Here is a 25,860-nt window from a genome sequence, read left to right on the forward strand (position 1 = left end):
CTCCGAGAGTGTAGTGGTGCTTTTACATGCCACCAGCACGAAGGCCAGTCAGGCAGTACTGGCAACGGCCACGCTCAAAATGGTGTATTTTACGTGCCACCTGCACAGGAGCCAGTCCAGCGGCACTGGCAACGACCTCAAAATATATTTGTAGCTCCTCCTTAAGAATGAAGCCATTTTCAAACTGACCTATCATACGACATGTGTATTCTATTTTTCTTTGAGATGATGAAACATGAAGGCAACTTAAATCTGAATTGAACAAGAAGAAAACTAAACTACCCATGACCTGTTAGGTTACCTTGAAAATCTAAGTTTCCCAGCAACAGAATTTTGTTTTATGTGTTTTGTTTTTTCTTTTCCAGGTTATTTTGCTTGCTTTCAACTTATGTGACATTGAAATCATGTGTAAATGGCTCCCTTCCCCGGAAAAGGAAAGATTTGGCTGGTATTTCTTGCACGTCCTGTGACCATGTAACAGGTATTTCAGGTCCTTTATCACAAATAGCTGTTACGTGGTAGCACGACATGCTAGAAATAGCAGCCAAATCTTTGGAGCTGAAATACATTGAATGCACTCGAAAAAACTTTTGTAACTGTATTCCTTTGGGGGCGATCTTTCACTTTGACTCTCAGAACTGTCGCTTTGACTCTCAGAACTGTCATCTGGATCAGCTGGTTTTGTTCGTTAATTTCCATAAAAAAATTTTATTGATTTACTTTTGTTTTAAAGGGAAAGAGAAGTGAAAGATGTATGAACATGTATACGAAACGGACGTGTGTGTGTGTGTGTGTGTGTGTGTGTGTGTGAGTGTGAGTGTGAGAGAGAGAGAGAGAGAGAGAGAGAGAGAAAGAGAGAGAGAGAGAGAGAGAAAGAGAAAGAGAGACTTACACATACATGAGAACACAAGTTCACTCACTCTCTCTCTCACAAGCACACGTACATACAAAAAAGTTGTACGCATATGTAATGATGTATGTACATATACATGACAACACACCCCTTCACTCTCTCTCTTTCACACACATCCATTTCATATACACATACATACATCTTTCACTTTCTCTTCTCTTTCATTTTAAAACAAAAGCAAATAGATAAAAAAAATTTTACAGAAAATAACGACTGGAAAATAATTTTAAAAAAAAACATTAAAATAATGTCTGTTTAAAGAAAGCTAAAATATAAATACTTACTGTACAAATAACTTACATTTTTGAAATCACATTCAGTTAAAAGATATTTCTAAATGATTAAAATATTGTGTATGTCAAAAAGTTGACATCTTTTCCTTAAAGAGTGCGAAGACTATGTGTGTGTATGTCACAGACAGCAGACATGTGTTTGCGTTGATTGACATGCCATGACATTATATGTGTGTATTCTGTATGTGTGTTGATGTCATGGAAGCTATGTTTTTTGTTTTTTTTGTCAAGAAATAAACAAACAAAAATTGTGTTTACTCGCTTTCATTAATAAATAGAGGTCCAAATGTCACAAAAATGTGTACTGCACTGCCGAAACAAAGTATGAAAATAAATAAGCAAAAAAAAATTAAGAAAAAATATACTATTTCTGAGATATTTCGGGTACAAACATCCCTAGAGTTTTAGTATTACTAAAATAGAGCAAAAGCATTAAATACAATAACGTACAACTATGAAGATCAATGAAAAAGAGAGTTGTAGTGATGTGGATAAGAAAGGATGTATATTCTAAGATGATAACATTTTAAGGGGTTGATGAAATCATACAAAGGAATCAAAGCAAACTTTAAAAACTATAAGCATAAAATGCACAAAATATTTGCTGGCATTTTTCTTAGGAAAGTTTAGTGAACATAGGCTGTTACGTTACTATATGCAGGGCAATGTTTAGATTAACCCTTTGACATTCAGATTTCTCTGTTATACCTAATGTTTCTTTCTTCACATTGATTTGAATTAGTCAAGCATTATTTTGTAGCTCTGAAATTTCAATGACATGATTATTAATTTTTAGACTAATATCATAAAATAAGCCTGAGAGGCTGGATCTGGCCAGTTTGAAAATAAAACTGGTTGAATATTTTGGCTGGATATGGCCGGTTTAAATGCTAAAGGGTTAAAAGTATTAGTCTTGGAAGATAATTTGGCCATAAGTATTGCAAAAGGAATGTCATACAATTAAAGGAACAAATATAATAGGTATGTTCTGTATTACAGGGTTTAATTGTTGCCTAGACATGACCTTGTGTTTAAAGTTTACTAGCAACTATGTTATGTCTGTAAGCAAGACAGGCTTATTGCAAAGGTTACCAACACATTTCACTATATATTATAGTGAAGTACTTAGGACAACATCCAGTGGTAAAAACAACTACTAAAAATATATACAGATATTCAAATTTGAAAAAAATGTCAACACATTTATAACCATGCTTGCATAGAAAAGTAGATGTAAAGCAATACAAAAAAATTATATACTTTACCCACGCATATTTTTACATACATAGCTATAAAATGATTCATACATATACAATAATTACAAAGATAATACTACAAAAGAAAAAAAACATATCTCAGTAAAATGTGCAATGAGGGTGATTTTTCACTGGTTAAAGTTAACTACAAATTGATAGGATTTGAATTCAAATACATAGTAGATACCTTGTGCATTACATGTTGCACCTCAGTTTACCTTGTTTGAAATATGCACCAAAATATTTCAAGGGTATTAACTATGTTAGACTGATCCCACATAAGGGAAAAAGTTCTTACCCAGTTAATGTTCTGAAACCAGGGCTAGGTATCAGCCTATTTGAGAATGTAACAGCTAGGAAGCTTCTACACAATTGATTGAGTTGACACAAATAGCAGTTGCATCTCGTTCAAATCACACCCTATAGGGATGTGGACATACTAGGAGGGAAACATTGGAAAATGTGGTCCTAAATATTCCTAAAAGAATGTAGGATTGTCCCAGCTCAGGTTCAACAACAAGATATTACAATTCAAAGCCTTTACTTTTTCAGTGATTTAAGTTAAAACAACAAATATTATCACTAAGCCACATGGACTCCTACAAGAAATTCAGGCTTTTTGTACGATTGCAAAGAACAAGCTGTGTAAAGTAATGAGGTTAAGAGTGTGATGCTGTGTAAAATATACATTAGGAGGTAACAATAGTGATGTTATGTGAAGCCTACATAGAAAGGTAAGGAATACAATGCTGTAGAGAAGCCTTAAGTTGGATGTGCAAAATATTCACAGCAGTAAGGTACAAGCTGATAATGATCCAATGGATGGACATTGATAGCATGGTTGTGTTTTGTTTCATTTTCTTAATTATTTAATCAAAGGAAGACAGGCTGCACTCATGCCCCTTATCAGTTCTCAAACTAGTAGAACAAAGTTATTTTCAAACCAGAGACCTAGCTTGAATGTTTGCAATGATAGTGTGGATTCCACGAAAGATATCTATGGACTAGGAAGCAGTGTTAACAAAAGTGTATTTAACCTGAGAAAGTGCTTGGGCTTTATAAGTATCAGTTCATGTGTGCAGGCAAGATAAATTAGCTGTTTGATAATGTGATGCAAACAGAGAATACAAGCTGGATGGAACAATGCCATAGGCTGACAATAAATGGTTTCCATAGTAAGTGCTAACCTAAGAATATTAACCGAAAAGGAGATTAGGATAGTGCAGGATCAAGTAGATGCAGATGGTTTCTTTATTAAAGAAACATGAAATGGGCAGAAAATAAAGGACACCTTCATCTATTTGTTTTTCAATATTCCTGATGTGAAATCATGTATTGAAATTATGTATAGAAACAGATATTGCTATACTGGAGGATGGTGATATTTTGCAAATTAAACACAAGTACTTTATATTAAGTCTTCACTTCATTTTTATTATCATTATTTTATTTTAAAGGTGGTGAGCTGGTAGAACCATTAGCACACCGGGCTAAATGCTTAGTGGTATTTCACTTGTCACCACGTTCTGAGTTCAAATTCTGCCGAGATTGACTTAGCCTTTCATCCTTTCAGGGTCAATAAATTAAGTACCAGATGAACATTGGGGTTGATGTAATCGACACATCCCTTCCCCCAAAATGGCTGCCCTTGTGGCAAAATTTGAAACCATTATTATTATTTTAGCTTTTTTATCACAGCTCTTTTGTCACATCCTGTGACCTCTTCAGCATCTCTTTATCACACGTGTCTTCTCTTGTTCCACTTATTACACGTGTCTTCTCTTGTTCCACTTTTGGAATAAGCAGATCAAGAGGAAACATGTGGGATAATGAGTGGCTGAAATCATGACCAAATATATAGTGCATGTGTTTAATTGGCAAAATATGACCATCCTCAAGTATAACAATAATAAAGGACACTTTTCCAAGTAAGAACAAAAAATATGAAAAGACTTTAGATGGAAAAACGATTCTCATGAACACTTGAGAATCATTTTTCCCTACTGGCATGAGCTAGATAAATTTGCAAAACAGCACATATTGGATCCTTTCGATCTAGGCTCACTCAATTGTCTAGGGAGGCCCTACATTTTCAGATGCCTTTCATCAAAGCTGTCAACAACTCTATGCACTTGAATGTCCATTCTCTCTCAAGTTTCCAGAGATCCTAGAGCACTTTTTTGTAAACACAAACTATGCTATATTCCCCCAATGAGGATTAAACTCCCAGAATAGGAAAACTTATAAAACAAAATCAGAAACCCATGAAAATTTGCTCAAGGATTATGAAAAGAACAGAGAAATACACATTAACCTATTATATTCTCACCTTCATACAAAGTGTCTCAGTGAAATCACTGCTTGTTTACATCTTTATAAATAGCTTGAACATCTCTCACAAGGTATTCATCTACGCTTTCAGTCACCAAATAACAAAAGATTGAACTTTGTCACCTTGCCAAATGCTTTCTCTCCATCAATAAATGTAAATTGGAGCTCTTTTCTTTCAGGTTAAAAGCTTCTTTTGTAGAGATTTCATTGATAGTTTAACATCTTTGATTCTAAGTCGTAGCATAAACTTATACTGTATTATTTTCAGCTCAAGTATGTTTGTATTAATTTCTTAGTGACTTCCGTAACTATATTCATAATCTGATCCACCAATTTAAAGCAGTTGCAATTCTCCTCTCCCCTTAACTTCTGTATTTATTTTTGCTGATCCTGTTGTGCCAGTCACTATAGATACCAGCTTCTTGCACTAACTCATTAATTATGAGCCAATATAAAAGACTATTACAGTCACTCAACCTGCTAGAAATAGCAGCCTCAAACCACACCCTACTCTCTAACTAAAGAAGGATATATTAGGTAATGTTGCTTTAGATATATAAAGAAAGGATGGCCACAGCTGAACCAAGACTAACCTAGGCCTAAATAATAACAACAACCTGATTAACTAACCAGGTCCAGCTGTGACTATGCCTTCTTTTTATATATCTAAAACTACATTGCCCAGTTATCCCTCAAGTGATTAATATAGTAGTAATCCGAACAGACCCATTCAGCATCTGAGCAATTACCATTAGGGACCTGAAGCAATAGCAACAATAATGATACCGTTGAGGTTGCTGCCACTGCTGTGGATGGGGTTAGTGAGAATGAAGCAATTGATTATGATGATGATGGTGGTGGTGGTGGGTTATAACACGCCAAAACACACCTTTTTCCATGATGAAGCTGAATCCAAAATGATAGTAACTTTTCCTCAGTTTATGAGAGTCCTTGATCCGTCATTGTAATCTACACTGACTAACATAGGTGTAAAATCCTGGCACCATGCACAAACATTTGAAAAACAGACAACAACAAAGAATAAATCTGAATATTGGGCCTCGTGGACAAAATGATACAGAATTGAGATGAATTTCAATAGGTTTCAATACAAATATGTCCAACACAGGCCAGTATAGAAACATGGAGATTAAGAGATGATGGTAAGTTAGGATCTTCTACATAAGATGAAAGACCCTACGTTTAGGTAATAATAGGTAATAGCAAACTGGAGAGTGAAACCCTTCCTCTAGGAATGGGTAGATAGTAATGATTCAGTTACTTATCATGGGGACTAAGGTACAAATTATGGGGGCTAAGACCGCAGATTACCATAAAACTGGAATTTTTTTTTTTTTTACTATAGGCGCAGGAGTGGCTGTGTGGTAAATAGCTTGCTTACCAGCCACATGGTTCCGGATTCAGCCCCACTGCGTTGTACCTCGGGCAAGTGTCTTTTACTATAGCCTTGGGCTGACCAAAGTCTTGTGAGTGGATTTGGTAGACAGAAACATGTGTGTGTGTTTGTACCCCAACTATTGCTTGACAACTGATGGTGTGTTTAGGTCCCTGTAACTTAACGGTCCAGCAAAAATGACCGATAGAATACATACTAGGCATACAAAGAATAAGTCTTGGGGTCGATTTGTTTGACTAAAGACAGTGCTCCAGCGTGACCACAGTCAAGTGACTGAAACAAAAGAATAAAAGTATGAAGCTACATTTTCTAATTAAGGAGTATGCAGCTAACTACAATAGGTCCTAGTGTATGTATTATTATTGATTTTATTATTGATCTTAGAAGTTGAAGTTGACACCAAAAGACAGAAAAGTAAACATGTGAATAAATCTATAAAGTAATGCTATTGTAGAAGTACAAGGTTTAGCCAGCACACACAGTGCAAATGTAAACATACATATATAATATCTCAGTGCTGGGATCATTGCCAGTGCCGCTGGAATGGCCCCCGTGCAGGTGGCACGTAAAATACATCATTTTGAGCGTAGCCGTTGCCAGTACCGCCTGACTGGCCTTCGTGCCGGTGGCATGTAAAAAGCATCCACTACACTCTCGGAGTGGTTGGCGTTAGGAAGGGCATCCGGCTGTAGAAACTCTGCCAAATCAGATTGGAGCCTGTTGTAGCCATCTGGTTCACCAGTCCTCAGTTAAATCGTCCAACCCATGCTAGCATGGAAAGCAGACATTAAACGATGATGATGATGATGATGAGAGCAAAGAATAAGGAATCAGTCCAACCATCTTTAGTACTATGTAGGATATTCATCAGGAACTGTAAACCCAACTGTGATTTATTCACAAAGAGTGTGTGTATGTGTGTGTGTGTGTGTGTGTGTAGTGACAATTAGGGACTTCACTAAATTGGAAAACCTGATTTGTATAAATAGTGTATTATTGGAAGCTAGTTCAATTGATTATTGATATGTTAAAGTGAATGTTTTGGGGAAACTATAATTGCACTAAATATGGTAAAGCAATCCAATATTGATTGGCCACACTGCTATGTCTGTTCCTTCATTAGGCAAAAAGTTATTGTTCTTGTATGAGAAGGAACATAACCTTTTGAATCAATTCCTTCACATTACTGATGTCATTCAAACAAAATTAGACCACACCTTTCAGGCCAATCAATCTGCTGGATACATAAATCAAATCTCTATACAAAACTCTACTTATTAAAAGACAAACAACTCATTGGATAATGCAGATCCTGATACACCAAGTCTGAATAAATAATACGGTGGTTATGGCGGAAATATCTTTAATCATAAATCTGTTCTGTCTCAGGGCTGACCTTGGGCTATGACCCAAGGAAGGAAAAGTAAAATTGGCTCTGACAGTATTGTAACTAAGAGAGTTGAAACTAAACATTGTGATACATTTAGTCTTGGACACTATTATCTTTAACCCTTTCATTACTGTATTTATTTTGAGATGCTCTGTGTTTCTTTCAATTACTTTAAATGTAACAAAGAATTTAGTAAAATAACTTAGTTATTATTAAGCTAGTGTCAGGAACATAAATTGTGACTAAGGTTTGGTGGAAGATTTTAATTCAAAACTTATGAAAACAAGACATTTGTACTCAGAGCCAGAGCTGGTTTCAGCCGGGTTGGTAACGAAAGGGTTAATGCAGTAATTTGGTTTATTCATTAAAACATCAAACAAAAGCCTTGCAGAAATTATTCTGGTTCCTGGCATTCTGTATTCAAATTCTGCACACGTCAACCCTACTTTTCATCATTGCAGAATCTATAAATAAAACACCAGTCAAAATCTAGAGTTGATTCTTCTTCCTTTTACTCTCACAGAATCAACTGCACTGCACTAAAATGGGGTCATGGGAAATGGCTCACAGCACCCTCTTCCTACAAGAAATGGAGTAGAGTTAAGCTAGAGACTAGAAAGCTTTTCTCATGCAGCATGTTATAAAATCTGTCTGGAGACACTATATAACATGTTAGGCACAAACTAACCTGCATGCAGTGTTGCATGGAATGGTATTCAGAAAATGAAAAACATCTGTCTTCACTCTCATCACTAGTCTTATATTTGATATTAGGCTAAATGATCTTATATTTGAGTCATTTGGTGAGGCTTTTACATGATTATCAACCTGCTATATATTGTGGTCATATCTACCCCTACCAAAAAAAAAAAAAAAAAAAAAAAAAGATAAAATGGAATTATGCAGTCCTTGTCACACTGACTAAAACCATGTTGAGATGGTCATGGCAGGGCTGAAACTGAATAAACATGACCTCATATTTTTGGTTATCTCCTCATTAAAACAAATTTGCATGACACCTTGGCCAGGTATTTCCTTCTATAACCTCAAGATCACCGAAGTGGTCAGTAGATTTGGTAGTTGGAAACTGAAAGAAGGCCATTGTGTATATGTATGACATATGTGCGTGTGTATGTGTATGTCCCCATGTCTTGACATTGCATGATAATTGTAATTGAGTGTCATACAAGCAGTGTCATTCATTTCCAATGTTCTCTAAGAACATGTCTGGCTAAGGGGGAAATATATTCTTGTTTAGAAGCAGTGAAAGGTTGATGGCAGGAAAAGCATCCATCTATCTGATCCATGCAAGAATGGAAAAGTGAATGTTAAATGATAGACTTTAAATGATGCTAAATTGTAATAAGCTTCTCTTATCAAAGATTGTTAAAATAATTTGTTATGTAGCCACAAGTCTAGAAATTTATGAAGAAGGAACAGAAAACTATACCAACCCCAATATTTAAGAGGTACTTAATTCTATCAACCCAAGGTGAAGAAAAAGTCAACCTTAAAAAAGATCTGAACTCAGAATGAAGTGCTAGAAAACACCATAAGGCATTTTATCTGATGCTCTAACAATTCTGCCAATCCACCATCCTGTAACAGTTAGCATGGTCACCTTGCAAGGAATGTTGAAATAACAATATAGGAGACTCTACTAAAGAGTTATCTAAGATCTTGAAACCAAGGAAACTAGCAGTGGTCTGCATTGCTAAAAGTTAATCAATATAAATGTTTAGATAAAAATAAATTACAATAATTAATTTGTGAGGAGTGAAAAATTCAATGTTTCAGATATACTGTGGTTCATATGCTCATATAGAGTTATTAAGTTATTGGAGCATGGGAAGAAGATACTAGAAAAAGTGATAGAGTAGTAAATAAGAATGAATGTAAAGTTCAATTAAATATAGTTTGGATTTATGCTGGGAAGAGAAACATCTGGTGTTGAGCATAATGTTGGAAATAGTATGACAACAGAAGGTTTAAAATGTATTTTGTTACCCCAGAGACATGTTGAATGGAAAGGGTGGATCAGGCTCAGTGATGGTGGCTAAAATGAAATGCAAAGGAAGAAGTTCTAAGCACCTAGGAAGAAGTTCTAGGCACCTAGGAAGAAGTTCTAGGCACCTAGGAAGAAGTTCTAGGCACCTAGGAAGAAGTTCTAGGCACCTAGGAAGAAGTTCTAGGCACCTAGGAAGAAGTTCTAGGGGTGCTACAGGAGAAAAGAGTATTGTAAAACCTGAAGAGAAAGAATGAGATGGTTCAAGGCAAGTGTACTGAACAGAGAAAATCACTGAATGAAAAGAAGGTAAACAATGAATTGCAGAAACAGATGGGAATTGAGCTTGTGATTGATGTTGTAAAGAGAAATGGATGTGGAAGACCAAGACAGGAATTACTAAAGATGATAGAGAAAGAAATAGGAACAAGAATGGAATAAAGCAAAATGGAAAAAATTAGGGTTCCTGCAAGGTTGGCCCTTCCTTTAGTAGGGAAAATAGCCATAAATTACTTGTGTTGTTTGAACATTTGCATTTTTCAGATGAGGAAATAAAATATATGTTTACCAGTATCTCAGTTACTAAGATGACTTTGCCATTGACATACACAATTACCTGTCTCCAAATCCAAACATCAAGTATCCAAAATACTGGAATTTTTAATTCCTTGCAGCAAAATAACTATTGGATTTTATTTTTATCAATAAACTTCTGAAGAGCCAAGTAGGGATGTTAAAAGATGGGAGAAACATTAAATTTACCACACATGCACACAGTTGTGTCTCTCAATGTCAAACAGGAGTTAATTATATCATAATTAGTAAGGGAAAAGGCAGTGAGCTGGCAGAATTGTTAGCATGCTGGATGGAATGCTTAGTGGTATTTCGCCTGCCTCTACATTCTGAGTTCAAATTTCACTGAGGTCAACTTTGCCTTTCATCCTTTCAGGGTCAAGAAATTAAGTACCAGTGAAACACTGGGGAAGTGGGGTGGTCGATATAATCAACTAGTTCCCTCCTTCAAAATTTCAGGCCTTGTACCAAAAGTAGAAAGGATTATTAGTAAGGGAATTAAGGCAATGAGCTGGCAGAACCGTAAGAACAGCAGACAAAATGCTTAGCAGCATTTCATCTGTCTTTATGTTTTGAGTTCAAATTCTGCTGAGGTTGACTTTGCATTTCATTCTTTCAGGGTTGATAAAATAAGTACTAGTCAAATACTAGGATCAATGTAATCAACTTTCCTCACCCCTCAAAAACTGATGGCCTTGTTCCAAAATTTGAAACCAATTATTAGTAAGGGAAATCTCAACAGCAAAATAAGATTTAAACCTTTTCTATCCTTTGAATCATTATAAAAGAACAACTAAGGTTTTTACAATTATTTATAAATGCATGACATTACAATAACCTTGACCAGAATGTAATTTATTACACAAACAGATTTGAAAGATTTTGTACCTGTGAACCTTGACTTAGATAATCTTTTCTAACAATACAAATACATAATATCTAAAACAACACTGACAAAAAGTTATGTCAATGAAAAGAAAACCAATCAAGTCTCAAACAAAATTAATAAAAGTAAACAAAGAAACCAGTTGACCAGATTGATAGGGTGTCACATTATTGACCAGAAGGTGGACAGTTTGTAGCCTATCATCAACAATGCCAATAAACAGCTCAATTAGTTTCCATGTTGTTAGCTCAGTTCACCTAATTGCAAATAAATACATCACATATTTCAAACAGACGAGCTATTGCCATAACACAGGAATATCTATTTTTATTCAGTTACGAATCTCAGGATATTGGACTAAGACCAAGCTGGGGCATCACATTCAAGGACATAGATGATTATATTGGCCCTAGTACTCATTTTATCAACAACAGATGAGCAAAGGTAATATGGACTTATCAGATCATCCTATAAGTTCTGTCCGATTTTACCTTTTTTAAAATTGAATGAAATTTAATAGTATTTTAGAATGTCTAATGGAATTTAAAATTATTTTTATGCATTTGTGTACATTTAAACTAATTGACTATTATTTTACAGAATAAGAGAATTAAAATTTCTTTGATTAGAACCCTATCTAACATGGAAGTGTCTAAAGAGCATTTAAGGCACATAATACTTTATGAGTACAAAAAAGGAAACTCTGTAGCCAAAGCGACTCGAAACACACACTCAGTTTATGGGAAAGAATGCTTGAATGAAAGAATGTGTAGAAGATGGTTTGCATAATTCAGAAGTGGAGATTTCAGCCTAGAAGATGAAGACCGAACAGGACGTCCAGTTGAGTTTGATGATAAGCTCTTTGAAGCATTACTTGAAGAAAGTCCTGCATTATCAGTTGAAGAATTGGCAATAAAGCTTAATTCAAACCATACAACTGTTCATCGTCATCTTCAACAACTTGGAAAGGTTCCTAAACTTGGAAAATGGGCACCTCGTGAATTGTCTGAAAGCAACCACACATCTCAAGTTGACATCTGCTCTTCTCTCCATTCTTGCGAACTCATTTCACCCTTTTTGGATAGACTTGTGACTGGTGATGGAAAATGGATCTTCTTGTGAAATGTTAAACGTTGCAAAACAGTGACTTGGTAAAAGGGAAAAAGCTCAACCACAACCGAGAAGGGAACTTCATGGGAAAAATGTTCTTCTCTCTATCTGGTGGGATTGCAAAGGAGTAATTCACTTTGAATTGTTACTACTTAATGCAACAATCAATGCTCACATCTACTGTCAGCAATTAGAGCATTTAAACCAAGCTTTGAAGAAAAAAAGACCCACTTTAGTAAATCGAAAAGGAGTGGTGTTTCATCAGGACAATGCGCGACCCCACACTGCAAAGATCACATCACAGAAGATCGAAGAGCTTGGTTGGGAAAAAATTCCTCATCCACTTTATTCTCCCGAGCTTGCTCCTTCAGACCACCATTTGTTTCGAAGTTTACTGAATCATTTGGAGGACATAACTTTCGCAAGCCAGGAAGAGGTCAAAAGGGTTTTAATCCATCGACAGGATTAAAAAGCTTGTAAATAATAGATGGAAGGAAGTCATAGTTAATCAGGGAAAGTACATTGATGATTAAATTTCAATTAAATATAACATTTGATCACTTGTTTTCTTTATTCAAAATTCGGACAGAACTTATGGGATGACCTGATAGATGGGAACTGAACACAGAACAAAGTATTTCCATTAATATTCTACTTCAAGTTCATCTATGAGATGGGAGTAAGCAATGAGAAAGCAATATGCTTTAAGTGATCTATCAGGAGTAGGCAACAACAAAGTAGTAATTTCCATGTGATTGATCCATCAACACTATATATATATATATATATATAATACATATCACCATTCGAGCATGGTCGGTGCCAGTGCCACCTGACTGGCTCCCGTGCCAGTGGCACATAAAAAGCACCATTCAAGTATGGCCAGCACCAGTACTACATGACTGGCCCTCATGCCAGTGGCACGTAAAAAGCATCCACTACACTCTCGGAGTGGTTGGCGTTAGGAAGGGCATCCAACTGTAGAAACTTTGCCAGATCAGACTGGAACCTGGTGAAGCCTTCTGGCTTGCCAGCCCTCAGTCAAAACGTCCAACCCATGTCAGCATGGAAAGCTGACGTTAAACAACAGTGATGATATATATATATATATATATATATATATATATACTATTCTGCTGAGGTCAACTGGACCTCTCATCCTTCTGAGGCTGCTAAAATAAGTACCAGCTGAACACTGGGGTCAATGCAATCGACTTACCCCATCCCCTGAGTATGCTAGCCTTGTGCCAAAATTTGAAACCAGTATTATATATATATATATATCCAAATTGAGCAAATGCAGCAAGTAAAACCCAGACTACATATGATACATAGCAAGCAGAACCTCATTAGTAATAATTACTCACAACTTTGTTGAGTAATTATTATTCACAAGGTTCTGCAAGCTAGGAAGCATATGTAGTCTGGATTTTACCTGCTTCATTCACTCAATCTGGATTTTTATTTGCATTCATAGCAACCCATAACTAACCATGAACTATAAAAATACATTTAAAACTAGTTATTTTGCTTGTTATAAAAATACTTTTTTCAGCTTATTGAAATTTGATATGCGAAAAACTGACAACCCTCTACACCAATAAACTATTAAAGTTCTCAAAAGTTGTTTTTTATACCTATCATGGACTGCTTGCAATTTACTAATTTCCTATGCCTAAATACTTGGATCTTACAATTACATATCATTTTATATATATATATATATATATATATATATCCATCATCATCATCATTATTTAACGTCTATTGTCCATACTGGCATGGGTTAGACGTTTTGACTGGGCTGATGTGCGGGAATGCAACAGCAGACTCCAGTCTGATTTGGCATGGTCTTTTTACAGCTGGCTGCCCTTCCTAACGCCAATCACTCTGAGAGTGAAATGGATGCTTTTACGTGCCACAGGCATGGGCACCATTTGTGACACCAAGATGCTTTTACCTGCCAATTTGCATGACACCAGTATCTGCCACAACTGCGATTTTTGAGTCTTCTCAAGCATGACATAATGCCAAAAGTCTTGGTCATTGCCTGTGTGAGTCCCAACACTCAAAAGAAACTCAGTCACTTTGCCTCCGTGAGGCCCAATACTTGAAAGGAATTCAGTCACTTTGCCTTCATGAGGCCCACAGTTCAAAAGGTGTTCTTTATGGGCAACCAGCACAGGTGCACTTTGCTTGATGGGTCATCTCAAGCACAGCACAACGTCAATTGCATCTGTGAGGCTCAAAGTTCAAAGACCAAGCTTCACTACCTCTACTACAGGTTCTAGCTCTACCACAGGTTCCCTCCACAGTTAGAGATCGGCACTTCTTTACACAGCTGTCCTTGTCCATATGCATCACATGACCATAGTTGTCTCTCTTGCACACCACATCTAATGCCTCTTGTGCCTAACTTGTCTCTCAAGATGCTTACACTCTGCTGAAGCATATACATATCCTCATTGTTTTAGCATCCACTTTGCCACATTTACATGGGTCCAATGGAATTTATTGAGGCAGATTTCCCATGGCAAGATACCTTTCCTGTTGCTAACTCTCACCTGTTTCCAGATAAGGTATTACTTTCATGTGGGTGTGCATGTGTATATATATATATATATATATATATATATATATATATAAATAGAGAGAGAGAGACACAGACAGACAGAGAGAGAGAGAGAGAGAGAGAGAGAGAGAGAGAGAGAGAGAGAGAGAGAGATAGAGACAGAGAGAGAGTGGTGGGGTCAAAACAACCCAGCAAATATGAAAAGGAAGAGATAAGAATTAACCGATAAACTTAGATGAGTAAAACTCAAGAACATTCAGTTAACACGCAATACACATGCAGACCAAGTTGTGACCCACCAAACTTACTCATCAATTTCCAGTAAGTTAAGCACCTTCCTTGAGTCATTCCCATTCTGCTTTAACTCTTTTACACCCGTTTTTCCCATGCTTTCTTACAATTATTTTTACAGTAAGTTGCTCTTCTGACTGTTAACCACTCAAAAGTAAAACAGAGCATTTGTTTTTATTCTGTGTCAGTCATGCAAACTGGAGCGCACCAAATTGTGGTTTACATAATTCCTAGTTACAACACAATAACTATAGTAAAACATATTAGTAATGCAACTAAACAAACCAGTACTATGAAAAGCAAAGAAAAAAAAAAGAAAGAAAAACTAATAGGAAAAAAATGTTTCAATGAACAATTGCTGAACCTTTAAGTGGGGGCGGGGTCTTTTCTATGACATTAAATGGAATACTTATAATCTCTGTTCTGTATAAACTGCCAATCTTCCACAATAGCTAATAATCTCAAGAGAACTCCTGTGAATAACTAATGTAACATTATTAGTATTATCGATATTAGAAGTTGGTGACTGTTCAGTGCCAGGTCAGATCTCATTGAGCAAACTTTGTGGCTTGTATGGTTAGGAAGTTCAAAACCACCTTATCATCACAAACCTCAGCATCATTTAACAATCGCTTTCCATGTTGGCATGGTTTGGACTATCCTGCACAAAAAACACTTTCAGCCAGTGTTTTTCACCATAACTTCCAGCTGACCTATATACTGCCTGAGTGGAATTTAGTAGAAGCCTATTGTATATGTGCAGGTATATGTATAACCCATGACAGCATGAAAAGTGGAAAGATGATGATGATTATGATACCCACACACACATGTATCATCATCATTTTTATGTCTACTTTCCCATGATTGCATGGGTCAAATAAAATTTGTTGAGGCAGATATTCTTTGATCTGATGCTTTTCCTGTTGCCAACCCTAGCTTGTTTCCAAGCAAAGTAAAATTTACAGTTAGTCTGATGTGAAGCATATGGATAAGGACAGCTGTATAAAGAAGTTCCGATCCCTAAAAGTTAATGGAACTTGCAGAAGAGGGAGACCCAGGAAGATATGTGACAAGATGGTAAAGACTGATCTCAGGACCTTGAACCTCATGGAGATGACAAAGGACCAAGGCAGCTGGCAATATGCAGTTCTCGAGAAGATCTACACATATCAGAATAACTGAGTTCTAACAGAGGTCTGAGTGTGTGAGCACAGTTGGCCCCTCTGTCCAGTTCCCTTTCTGGTCAAGACATCCACCACTCATCACCTCCCTAACCACAGTTACTCTTTGATACCACTTGTTAGCCACTGACATTCATTACTCCTGATCTTCATCCATATCTTTACTAATTACCACCACCCTCACTGTGCCACCAAATTCTCTCTCCTGTCCCCCTCATACATTGCACATTCCTCTCTTCCCCATCCACTCCCGCAACCTACCCAACAGCAGGTCAGCTTTCTTTCATCCTCCTTTTCACTGTATCATTGTCTCTATCCTGCTGTCCCACACCAGATATCCCCAACTCCCTCCACTCACTTCTGGTACCCATTCCTACTCACTTTGTGAAGGTCCACTTTGACACCTCAACACCAATTTTTAGCTCTCCACTTTCTTCTAAAATGAGAGTAGTTGTGTAGCTTCCCTTCAGTAATAAACCTGGTTGCTCTGGCCCTTTTCTTTCATGCTTTATACATCTCTATTCCTTGTTTTCCCACCCCACTTGCAAACTAAATGGTAACCTCACTCATAGTGGTGGGATGAAAAACAAAAAGCACCTAGCACACACTGTAAAGTAGTTGGCATAAGGAAGAGCATCCAACCAAACAACCCATGGCAAACAGACACTGGAACATAATGTGGTTGTTAGGCCCATCAGATCCTATCAAACCCTCTAACCCATACTGGCAAAGAAAATGGACATTAACCTTTTAGCATTTAAACCAGCCACATCCTGCCAAAATATTCTGACTCTTTTATGTTTAAATTGGCCAGATCCAACTTCTCACGCCTACCTTACAATATCATTCTAAAAATATACAATCACATCATTGAATGAAATCTTTAAACTATAAGATATTGCATAAATAATTCAAAATAATGTGAATAAATAAGCATTACATTTGACAGAGATCTAATCTGAATGTTAAAGGGTTAATTGATAATACTGAGTTCAGAGATTTTTTTTCAATGAAAATTGCAAACAATACTATTTGTGTGATGGCATTATTTCTTTACAATTAGTGTACAATATCAAGAAAAGGACAACATGTACATTCACACACATACATAAGCATATAGTACAATAAACTGTTGCAGCTAAAAGACATTCAACTGTCTAGCATCCATACATTATGTCACATACATAGTTTCTGTCACTACATTTTCTACAGCTATGACAGTGGTCTCTGCCCTCCTTATCTAGCAGTTTTCATACTATCAGCTCCTTAACCCTTTTTAGCAGCCAGGTTACTCTGCCAAATTATCTATTCACACTGTTTTGAATTAATGCATTATCTCATAGCTTTGAGATTTTGATGATATGATTGTTTATTTTTAGAATAACATGGTAAAATAGGTGTGACAGACTGGATCTGGTCAGTTTAAACTTAAAACAGTTAAAATATTTGGGCAAGATACAGTAGGTTAAAATGCTAAAGTGTTAAACCACCTAACAGTCTCTTTCTTCAGACAGACACAAAAAAAAAAGCAATAGAGCAATCTCATCGTCATTTAACATCCATTCTCTATGATGGGTTGGATGGTTTGACAAGAGCTGGCAAACCAAAGGGCTGTGCCAAGTTCTGTTATCTGTTTTGGCATGGTTTCTATGGCTGAATGCTCTTCTTAACCTCAAAGTCAGACAAAATCACAAACATACTTAAAACACCAAGGGCCTGAAGAAATCAAAACATTCACTGGAGACAACTACTCATACCAACATTGCTAAATTTCACAGATCTTGAAACTGGGAAAAAAATTATAAAACAGTTCTACAAAATCCCAAGTGAAGTAACATCTTAAAGAGTTTACCACCTTTGTATGAACACTGGGAAAATTCTATTCCATAAACTCCCTCTCCACATCATAACATGGACTCAGACCACTACATTCAACCAGCAGGTAACAGCTTTCAGTTATTCTGGCTCAAAGTCTCCCTCTCTCATTGCCTTAAATATATCTGCTCTCGCTTTGATAAGATCTTTCTCTGTGTTGAGAATACATATTACCTCTTCCTTCTTTGAAGTCCAAAGTGATTTCAATGCAATGGTGTTGCCCTAAGCATCAGCAAGGTCTCCAGTCATATCCTGCATGTAAATCTCCTACCAAAACCCCCCACCTATGGGTCCTACCCTTCTCTCATCTCTTGGATTAGTAACTTCTGATCGTATCATATTATAAGTGTTGTCAGATCTCTTAGTTAGCTCTGGTATACCACAGGGTTAAGTTTTGCCTCCCACTCCCTCCCTTCTATACATTAATGACCTACTTGTCATTACATCTAGCAACAACCACTCTTATGCAAATGATATGCTTTTCATTCACCTAAATACCATACATGAAACATGCAGTAATTCTATACATGGAGATCTTCAAAGTATCCTCCAGTGAGGGCCATGCCAAATTCGTTTCTTTTTAAAAGCAAAATAGACTCAAAAACTGACAAGGAAAATCCCTGCACTACATGCCCCATAAACATGAGAAGCACTCAATGCCATCCATGGTTGGGCCTTACTATTGCCAAGGATCTCGCCTGGCAAAAATTCATTTGTTAGGACCACATCCCTTAGTCTGACCCTTCCCTTTCTGGCCATAAAATCTCTTACAGACACACTCCAATCTTTGGTTCACTGACATTGCCAGCCTGTCTTTTCTATTGTTATTTAAAGGCAAAGAGAAGACATGTAGCCCAGTGGTTGGGATGCTGCACTCACAATTGTAAGATCAAAAGTTTCAATTCTTGGACCAGGCAGGGAGTTGTGTTTTTGAACAAAACACTTCATTTCACATTGCTTTGTAATTATTTCGATATCTGATGTGTGACACACTGTGCACCTGATCTAATAGAGAAAATGAGCTAATGAACAGCATAAACATTTGATTACTATAAACTAATCATCTGTGCAGGTTGTTCAGCAAGAAATTTCATTACCCTCATCTGCTGTCTATGACAAGGGAATCCACTGTAATGGCAGCTGTTCCTCAAAGTTGGCCAATCTTGTACTGCTTCCATTCAGGCATCCACAGTCCACTCATCTCGCCAGCTCTTATCATCCCTGCTACAGTCCCTGCCACTGACCATTATGCCTAGTCTTTCCTCCCAAGAACATTAGCTACTTTTGTATTCTGTGTGTGTAGTGTGTGTGATATGTTGATGTTGTTGAGTGTGCGGAGCTGGTTGTATTTGTTGTTGCAGGTTAACATCTACTGGAAAGGCATGACCGGGAGAAGATTCCAAAAATATTGAGAGTTACAACTCCTCAACAACAAAGCCAGACGATATAACAAAAAAGCCAAAATGAGAATCAAAACTTGAAGCAATCATAGATGATACATTTGGCCAAAAGAAAAAACAACAATGTACAAACAATACATTAGATCTGTCATAAATTATATTAACCCAACTTTGCCAATCTTTCCACAAAGTCCTGCAATAAGCTTCAAAGAGCACAAAACAATGCACTTTGTATTATAACAGACTATGTGCATAATATGCCCAAAGACCACATACACAACAAAATAAAAACACTAAAAGATGAAGGACCACCTAGACATATACAATGTTTTTATGGCACTCTGTCAGTCACAACGACAAGCTTTCCAGTTGATTTGATCAACAGAACAGCCTGCTCGTGAAATTGATATGCAAGTAGTTAAGCAGTCCACAGACATGTGTACTTAAGGTAGTTATCAGGGAGATTCAGCATGACATAGAATGTGACGAGGCTGGCCATTCGAAATACAGGTACAACTGTCAGCTGAGTGGACTGGAGCAACATGAAATAAAGTGTCTTGCTCAAGGACACAACGCACCACCAGGAATCAGACTCATGACCTTACGATCATGAGCCAACTACCCTAATCACTATGCCACGTGCCTTCACTATGCCTTACACTACAACAATAACATCCTAAATACAATCGCCTCTTCCAATCAGCTTGGACAAGTAACAGTTACTGCAGCATGAACCTCACTGTGCCCAAACACAGGGTTGAGATCAACATCATCATCTTCGTCATTTAACATCTGCTTTCTATGCTAGCATGGGTTGGATGGTTTGACTGAGGATTGGCAAGCCAGGAGGTTGTGCCAGGCTCCAATCTGATCTGGCAAGGTTTCTACAGCTGGATGCCCTTCCTAATGCCAACCACTCCAAGAGTATAGTGGGTGCTTTTTACGTGCCACCGGCACTGGTAACGACCACACTCAAATGTTGCTTTTTATGTTCCACCAGCACGGGAGCCAGTCAGACGGCACTGGCAATGGCCCACACTCGAATGGTGCTTTTTACATGCCACCAACATGAGGGCCAGTCAGGTGGTACTGGCATCGACCAAGTTTGAATGGTGCTTTTTTACATGCCACCAGCATGGGATCCAGTCAGGCAGGACTGGCAATGACCCATGCTCAAATGGTACTTTTTATGTGCCACTGGCATGGGATCCAGTCAGGCGGTGTACAACAATAAATGCAAGGAGAATAACAACTGTTGCACTCCAACACTTTGCACAGTTCTGCTGAGGCCTCTGGCAATTCCTACAAGAATACAAGAAATGACTGGAGAGTAGAAAGAGCAGAAAATGTCCAGAATCTTATAATGCAACCCATATGATCCATTACTAACAAGTGTCAAGTATGATCCTTAGAAACATGTAACTGGTCTTTCAACTGACTGACTGCATGCTATAGCACTGCTCAATCAGGGCCTGACCTGAACTCAGAACATATAGACAGATGAAATGCCACTATGCATTTAGCCAGCTCACTACCTTAATCTCTGATATATATATATAAAGGCAGGAGTGTTATAGCCATAACATCTCTGATCATGAGTTTCCTCAAATTGAACCGACTAGAGACTTATTATTCTTTTTTTTTTACTTGTTTCAGTCATTTGACTGTGGCCATGCTAGAGCACCACCTTTAGTCGAACAAATTGACCCTAAGACTTATTCTTTGTAAGCCCAGTACTTATTCTATTGGTCGCTTTTGCTGAACTGCTAAGTTACAGGGACATAAATACACCAACATTGGTTGTCAAGCAATGGGGGGGGGGGGGGGGGGGCAAACACAGACACACAAATACATACATATACATAATAGGCTTCTTTCAGTTTCAGTCTTCCAAATCCACTCACAAGGTTTTGCTCGGCCTGATGCTATAGAAGACATTTGCCCAAGGTGCCACACAGTGAGAATGAACCCAGAACCGTGTGGTTGGGAAGCAAGCTTCTTACTACACAGTCATTCCTGCACCTAAATAAACTATCTCTCACTACTTATCATCTGAACTTATATGAAACAATTTATCTAACAATTCCTCTCCAGAGTAACAAACCTTGAAATTTGCCTTTCCTTCCTCACTCATTTCAAGCTGAATATTAACCCTATAACTGCAAAATTAAATTTCATGGTTATTCCAGTAATGAAGTCAGATAGCTATACAAAAAAAAAAAAAAAAATAGAACTGGTATTTTCTGCAAGTCCTATTATCTCAATAAACTTGACATGTCTCCACAAAAGATAGTCTCAAACAGGACATTCCTCAATACAAGATAGGTTGGTATATAAAACTGCTTTCTGCAATTAAGAGTAATGAAATTTTGAGTGAATATATCCGATTTCCAAGGTAAGGAGGTTAATCCAATCACTCTTACCAGCGTAGAAGCTTATCCTCCATGGGTTAACGGATAAGAAAGAAGTTAAACTCACTAAACATCTACTAGAATTCGATAGTAGTTTTTCCTTCCATCAATGCTACAACTATGAAGCTCGTATGTGGTCACTCACTTTGGTAGAAATAGCAGCCTAATCTTTCTCTAAATCACGCTTCACTGTCTTAGAAAAGGACTCCTCGGATAATGTGGTCCTTGGTTTCTTGCACCTGGGAAATGACTGGACTGTCACGTTTGGAATATCTTTGATTATAGACTTGCTCGACCAGGGCTGACTTGACGCTAAATAACAACATCATCCTTGAAACAACGTTGTAGCTGCTTCGTGGTCACTCGATCTGCTAAAAATAGCGGTTAATTTACATACTGCTGTCTATCTTAAATTAGTAGTATACTTTGGTAAATGTGCTATATTCGAAGATGGATAGTCTCGAATTGAAAGTCTTACATTATAGGTCTGTTCGATAAGGACTAACATAGAGCTAAACGACAATAATTTTGACAAATGAAACCATAATTTATCCAAGAGAGGAGCAAATTAGGCGGTTGTTACATTCATGCCTTTCCCAAGGACATTAATGATAATGTAGAAGCTCCTCCTAGTAATCGAATCTCACTGGTTTGCTTCATAGAACCAATTACCCAAACACAACGCCCACCACTCAACTCATAATAATTACTTTCTAACATAGAATCAAAGAATCAAATCAAAACTATAAGAAAATGAGAATGGGATTAGATGACATTCATACCTTTCTCAAGATATTAATGATGAAAACTAATTACAACCACGAGTGAAATACTTAAAATACTCAAACACTACACAAACGAAACAAGAAAAAAGTAGTCGATACATCGAGAGTTTATTCATTCGAAGCTAAGGTATTCATTCTGCCGTTACTTGGATATTCTTTAAACGACTACCTCACAACGATATATATATATATATATATATATATATATATATATATATATATATATACACACACACACACACAGTAGTGTTCATTATTATACATAGTTACTGAACTGGAAGTAATTGTTGTTACAGTTCTTGTTCCATATTACAGAACTAGTTAGTTTACTTGGCACCGAATCGGTTGTTCGTATACTTTGGTAATTCGAATTACCAAAGTGAAAATTTAGATTCTACAGAGCGATATCTTCCGCAAAAGTGTATTATACGCACGCACTACACGCGAACGTACAAATACAAGCGTGCGCTGAAATTCCTTGAAGAATCAAATCCATTTGATTACAATATCAAAAGTGTGGAAGCTGTCCTCTTTTCGTAGACAACTAAAAATAATTAGGGAAACTACAAATGTATGTTAAAATCAAAACTAGATGGATAGCGTTAAGTATTGATAGAATTAAAAACCAGAAAACTACACATCAAATAGGGGAATAAATAAGAAATGAAAACAAGTAAAATATCAGCTGATATAATATGAAGAATCGGAGTACTAATAACCATTAAATATATTTATGTGTCTAATATATGCTACGGTAAGCATAGTAAAAGATTTCAACAGAATTCTAACTTATATACATATACACTCTCGCTTTATCCGACAATAGTTCGGTCAATAGTTGCTGATTAGTACTGGATAAGTTATACAGAACAGCATAATTGGTAAATTTCATTCGCGAAAACTATACAAGGACAATGTACAGAAACAGCACAGATAAATTGTTACAGAGAAAAACATTGATATTAAAATACGTGTAATAAATACGAAGTTTGTAGAGACTTGTTGTTGCTGGTATCATTATTATTATTATTAATAATACTGTTACATCATGATCAACATTAATATAATAAATAATACTTCATAATAAGAGTGATAGAATCGAAGATTCACGAATTAGTTTCTACGTTTCTGTTTCATACATAAATAATTAAAGGATTAATTAAACAACACTCAAATTGTATAGGACATAATTATACTGTATACAACGGTATGAAAATGGTAAACCGAAAATTAAGCAGAACAGGGAATAAACTATTTGACTAGCATCATGTAGATTACTAAATGCGAATGAAAATATAATTTTAAAATAATAATGTATAGATTTTCTATCAACTCGTTTCGAAGTTAATGACGAAAACACAGCGAAATAGAAAGAGAAGTAAATATCAATTTGCAATAATAATTAATCTGAAAGAAAGTTTTTTTTGTTATGAAGATTGTCAAGTATCCACCCCTCTTCGCATTATTAGAAGCAGAGCTACAAAATAGAACCAGGTTACAATTCCTTCGAAGTTAAAAGCAATAAAAGTCAAGTTTTCCAACCTACCCTGGTCTTGATTCCATCCAGCAAACAGCAGTTGGTTGCCGTACGTGTTACACGACGACAAATTCATCATCAATAAAACATACAAACTACACAGAATAGTTGTGTGTTTGCGCTATTTTTATTATTATTCCGAAGTATCTGCAATATTCGAGACGAGCTATGTGTGTGTGTATGTGCATATATACACACACACGTGTGTATATATATATGACGATTTATGTTTGTGTGAGGGAAAGGTACAAGTGTTAAGATTCTCGGGTCACTTCCGGTATTGCTGAGGCATGATGGGAACCGGTAGTTGCAGCTGATAGTGATTTCAGTTCTCTTCGTTTTCCTTTAATATGTCATTAATGATTTCGTTACTCTTTTACTTGTTTCAGTCATTTGACTGCGGTCATGCTGGAGCACCGCCTTTTAGTCGAGCAAATCGACCCCAGGACTTATTCTTTGTAAGCCTAGTACTTATTCTATCTGGCTGTTTTGCCGAACCGCTAGGTGACGGGGACATAAACACACCAGCATCGTTTGTCAAGCAATGCTAGGGGGACAAACAGACACACAAACACACACACACACATACACACACACACACACACACACACACATACACACACACACACACACACACATATGTATATATATATATATATATATATATATATACCGGAGTATATATATTGTTATATTTCTGCTGCTTTTAAATAAAGTATATATATATATGTATATGTATGTATGTATATACGACGGGCTTCTTTCAGTTTCCGTCTACCAAATCCACTCACAAGGCTTTGGTCGGCCCGAGGCTATAGTAGAAGACATTTGCCCAAGATGCCACGCAGTGGGACTGAACCAGGAACCATGTGGTTATACACACTTAAAATATATATTCAATTTTATCTGTGTACTTATAACGTCTATATTTATAGTTTAACAGTGCTGCGCAGGTTCTTCCATTTCTCACATATTCTTCAGTTGTTTTTATAGACTACTCTTAATTCCCAATTATGTTATTAATAATGTTCGATTTACATGGAGATAGAAAATTGTAGTTAAATAAGATTATAATGTGCTCGCATAGACCACGAACGAAAATATTAAGCATGCTAACGTAGGAAGCCTTACGTCTACGTGATCGTTCAACTTACTAAAAATAGCAGTCAAATAATACGTTTTTAAAGCAAAAGAGTTAATGGGGACCAAATACTTGTAATGTTTAATTATGACCCTTCACTTTCTGAGCTCAAATCCCACTGGTGTCAAATTTGTCTTTAAACGTTCTGGAGTTCAATATAATGCCCCAGTCGAGTATAGGAATCCATTTATATTCCAGTAATGTATGGAATTATAACAGAAAAGGGTTGAATAGTACTCGATTCACGATCGCTAAGTGGGGGAAAAATAACTGATGACCATGGCTAGAATGTCTTTAATGACCAACTTTCTAGATCGGGGCTGAATTTTTGTTACAAAACAGCAATAACTACGTTCATAATAAATGACAGTTACTGGAAAAGTAATTGTATAAAGCAGTAGTTCTCAATCTGGATCCATATAAAATTTTAGGGGTCCACGCAACAGAAAGATTTTGCTTTAGATGTATATATTGCAAGAAACAATTTGGT

General features: G+C 36.7%; 1 protein-coding gene across 2 annotated transcripts in view; it reads right to left on the minus strand.

The window, feature by feature from the left end:
• Nucleotides 1–24,867, minus strand: part of LOC106867748 (WD repeat domain phosphoinositide-interacting protein 3) — a 67,158-nt gene extending 42,291 nt beyond the window's left edge. Inside the window, exon 1 of one of the 2 annotated variants that reach the window (XM_014912711.3) lies at nt 24,239–24,867. In XM_014912711.3, the coding sequence (XP_014768197.1) occupies nt 24,239–24,308 (70 nt within the window). In that variant the 5' untranslated portion in view covers nt 24,309–24,867. The remainder of the gene's footprint in view (nt 1–24,238) is intronic. The other variant, XM_089352416.1, reaches the window with a different exon arrangement.
• Between the last annotated feature and the right edge of the window lie 993 nt (nt 24,868–25,860).

The sequence above is a fragment of the Octopus bimaculoides genome, chromosome 1 (genome assembly GCF_046866305.1).
Source record: "Octopus bimaculoides isolate indiv1 chromosome 1, ASM4686630v1, whole genome shotgun sequence".
Lineage (NCBI taxonomy): Eukaryota > Metazoa > Mollusca > Cephalopoda > Octopoda > Octopodidae > Octopus > Octopus bimaculoides.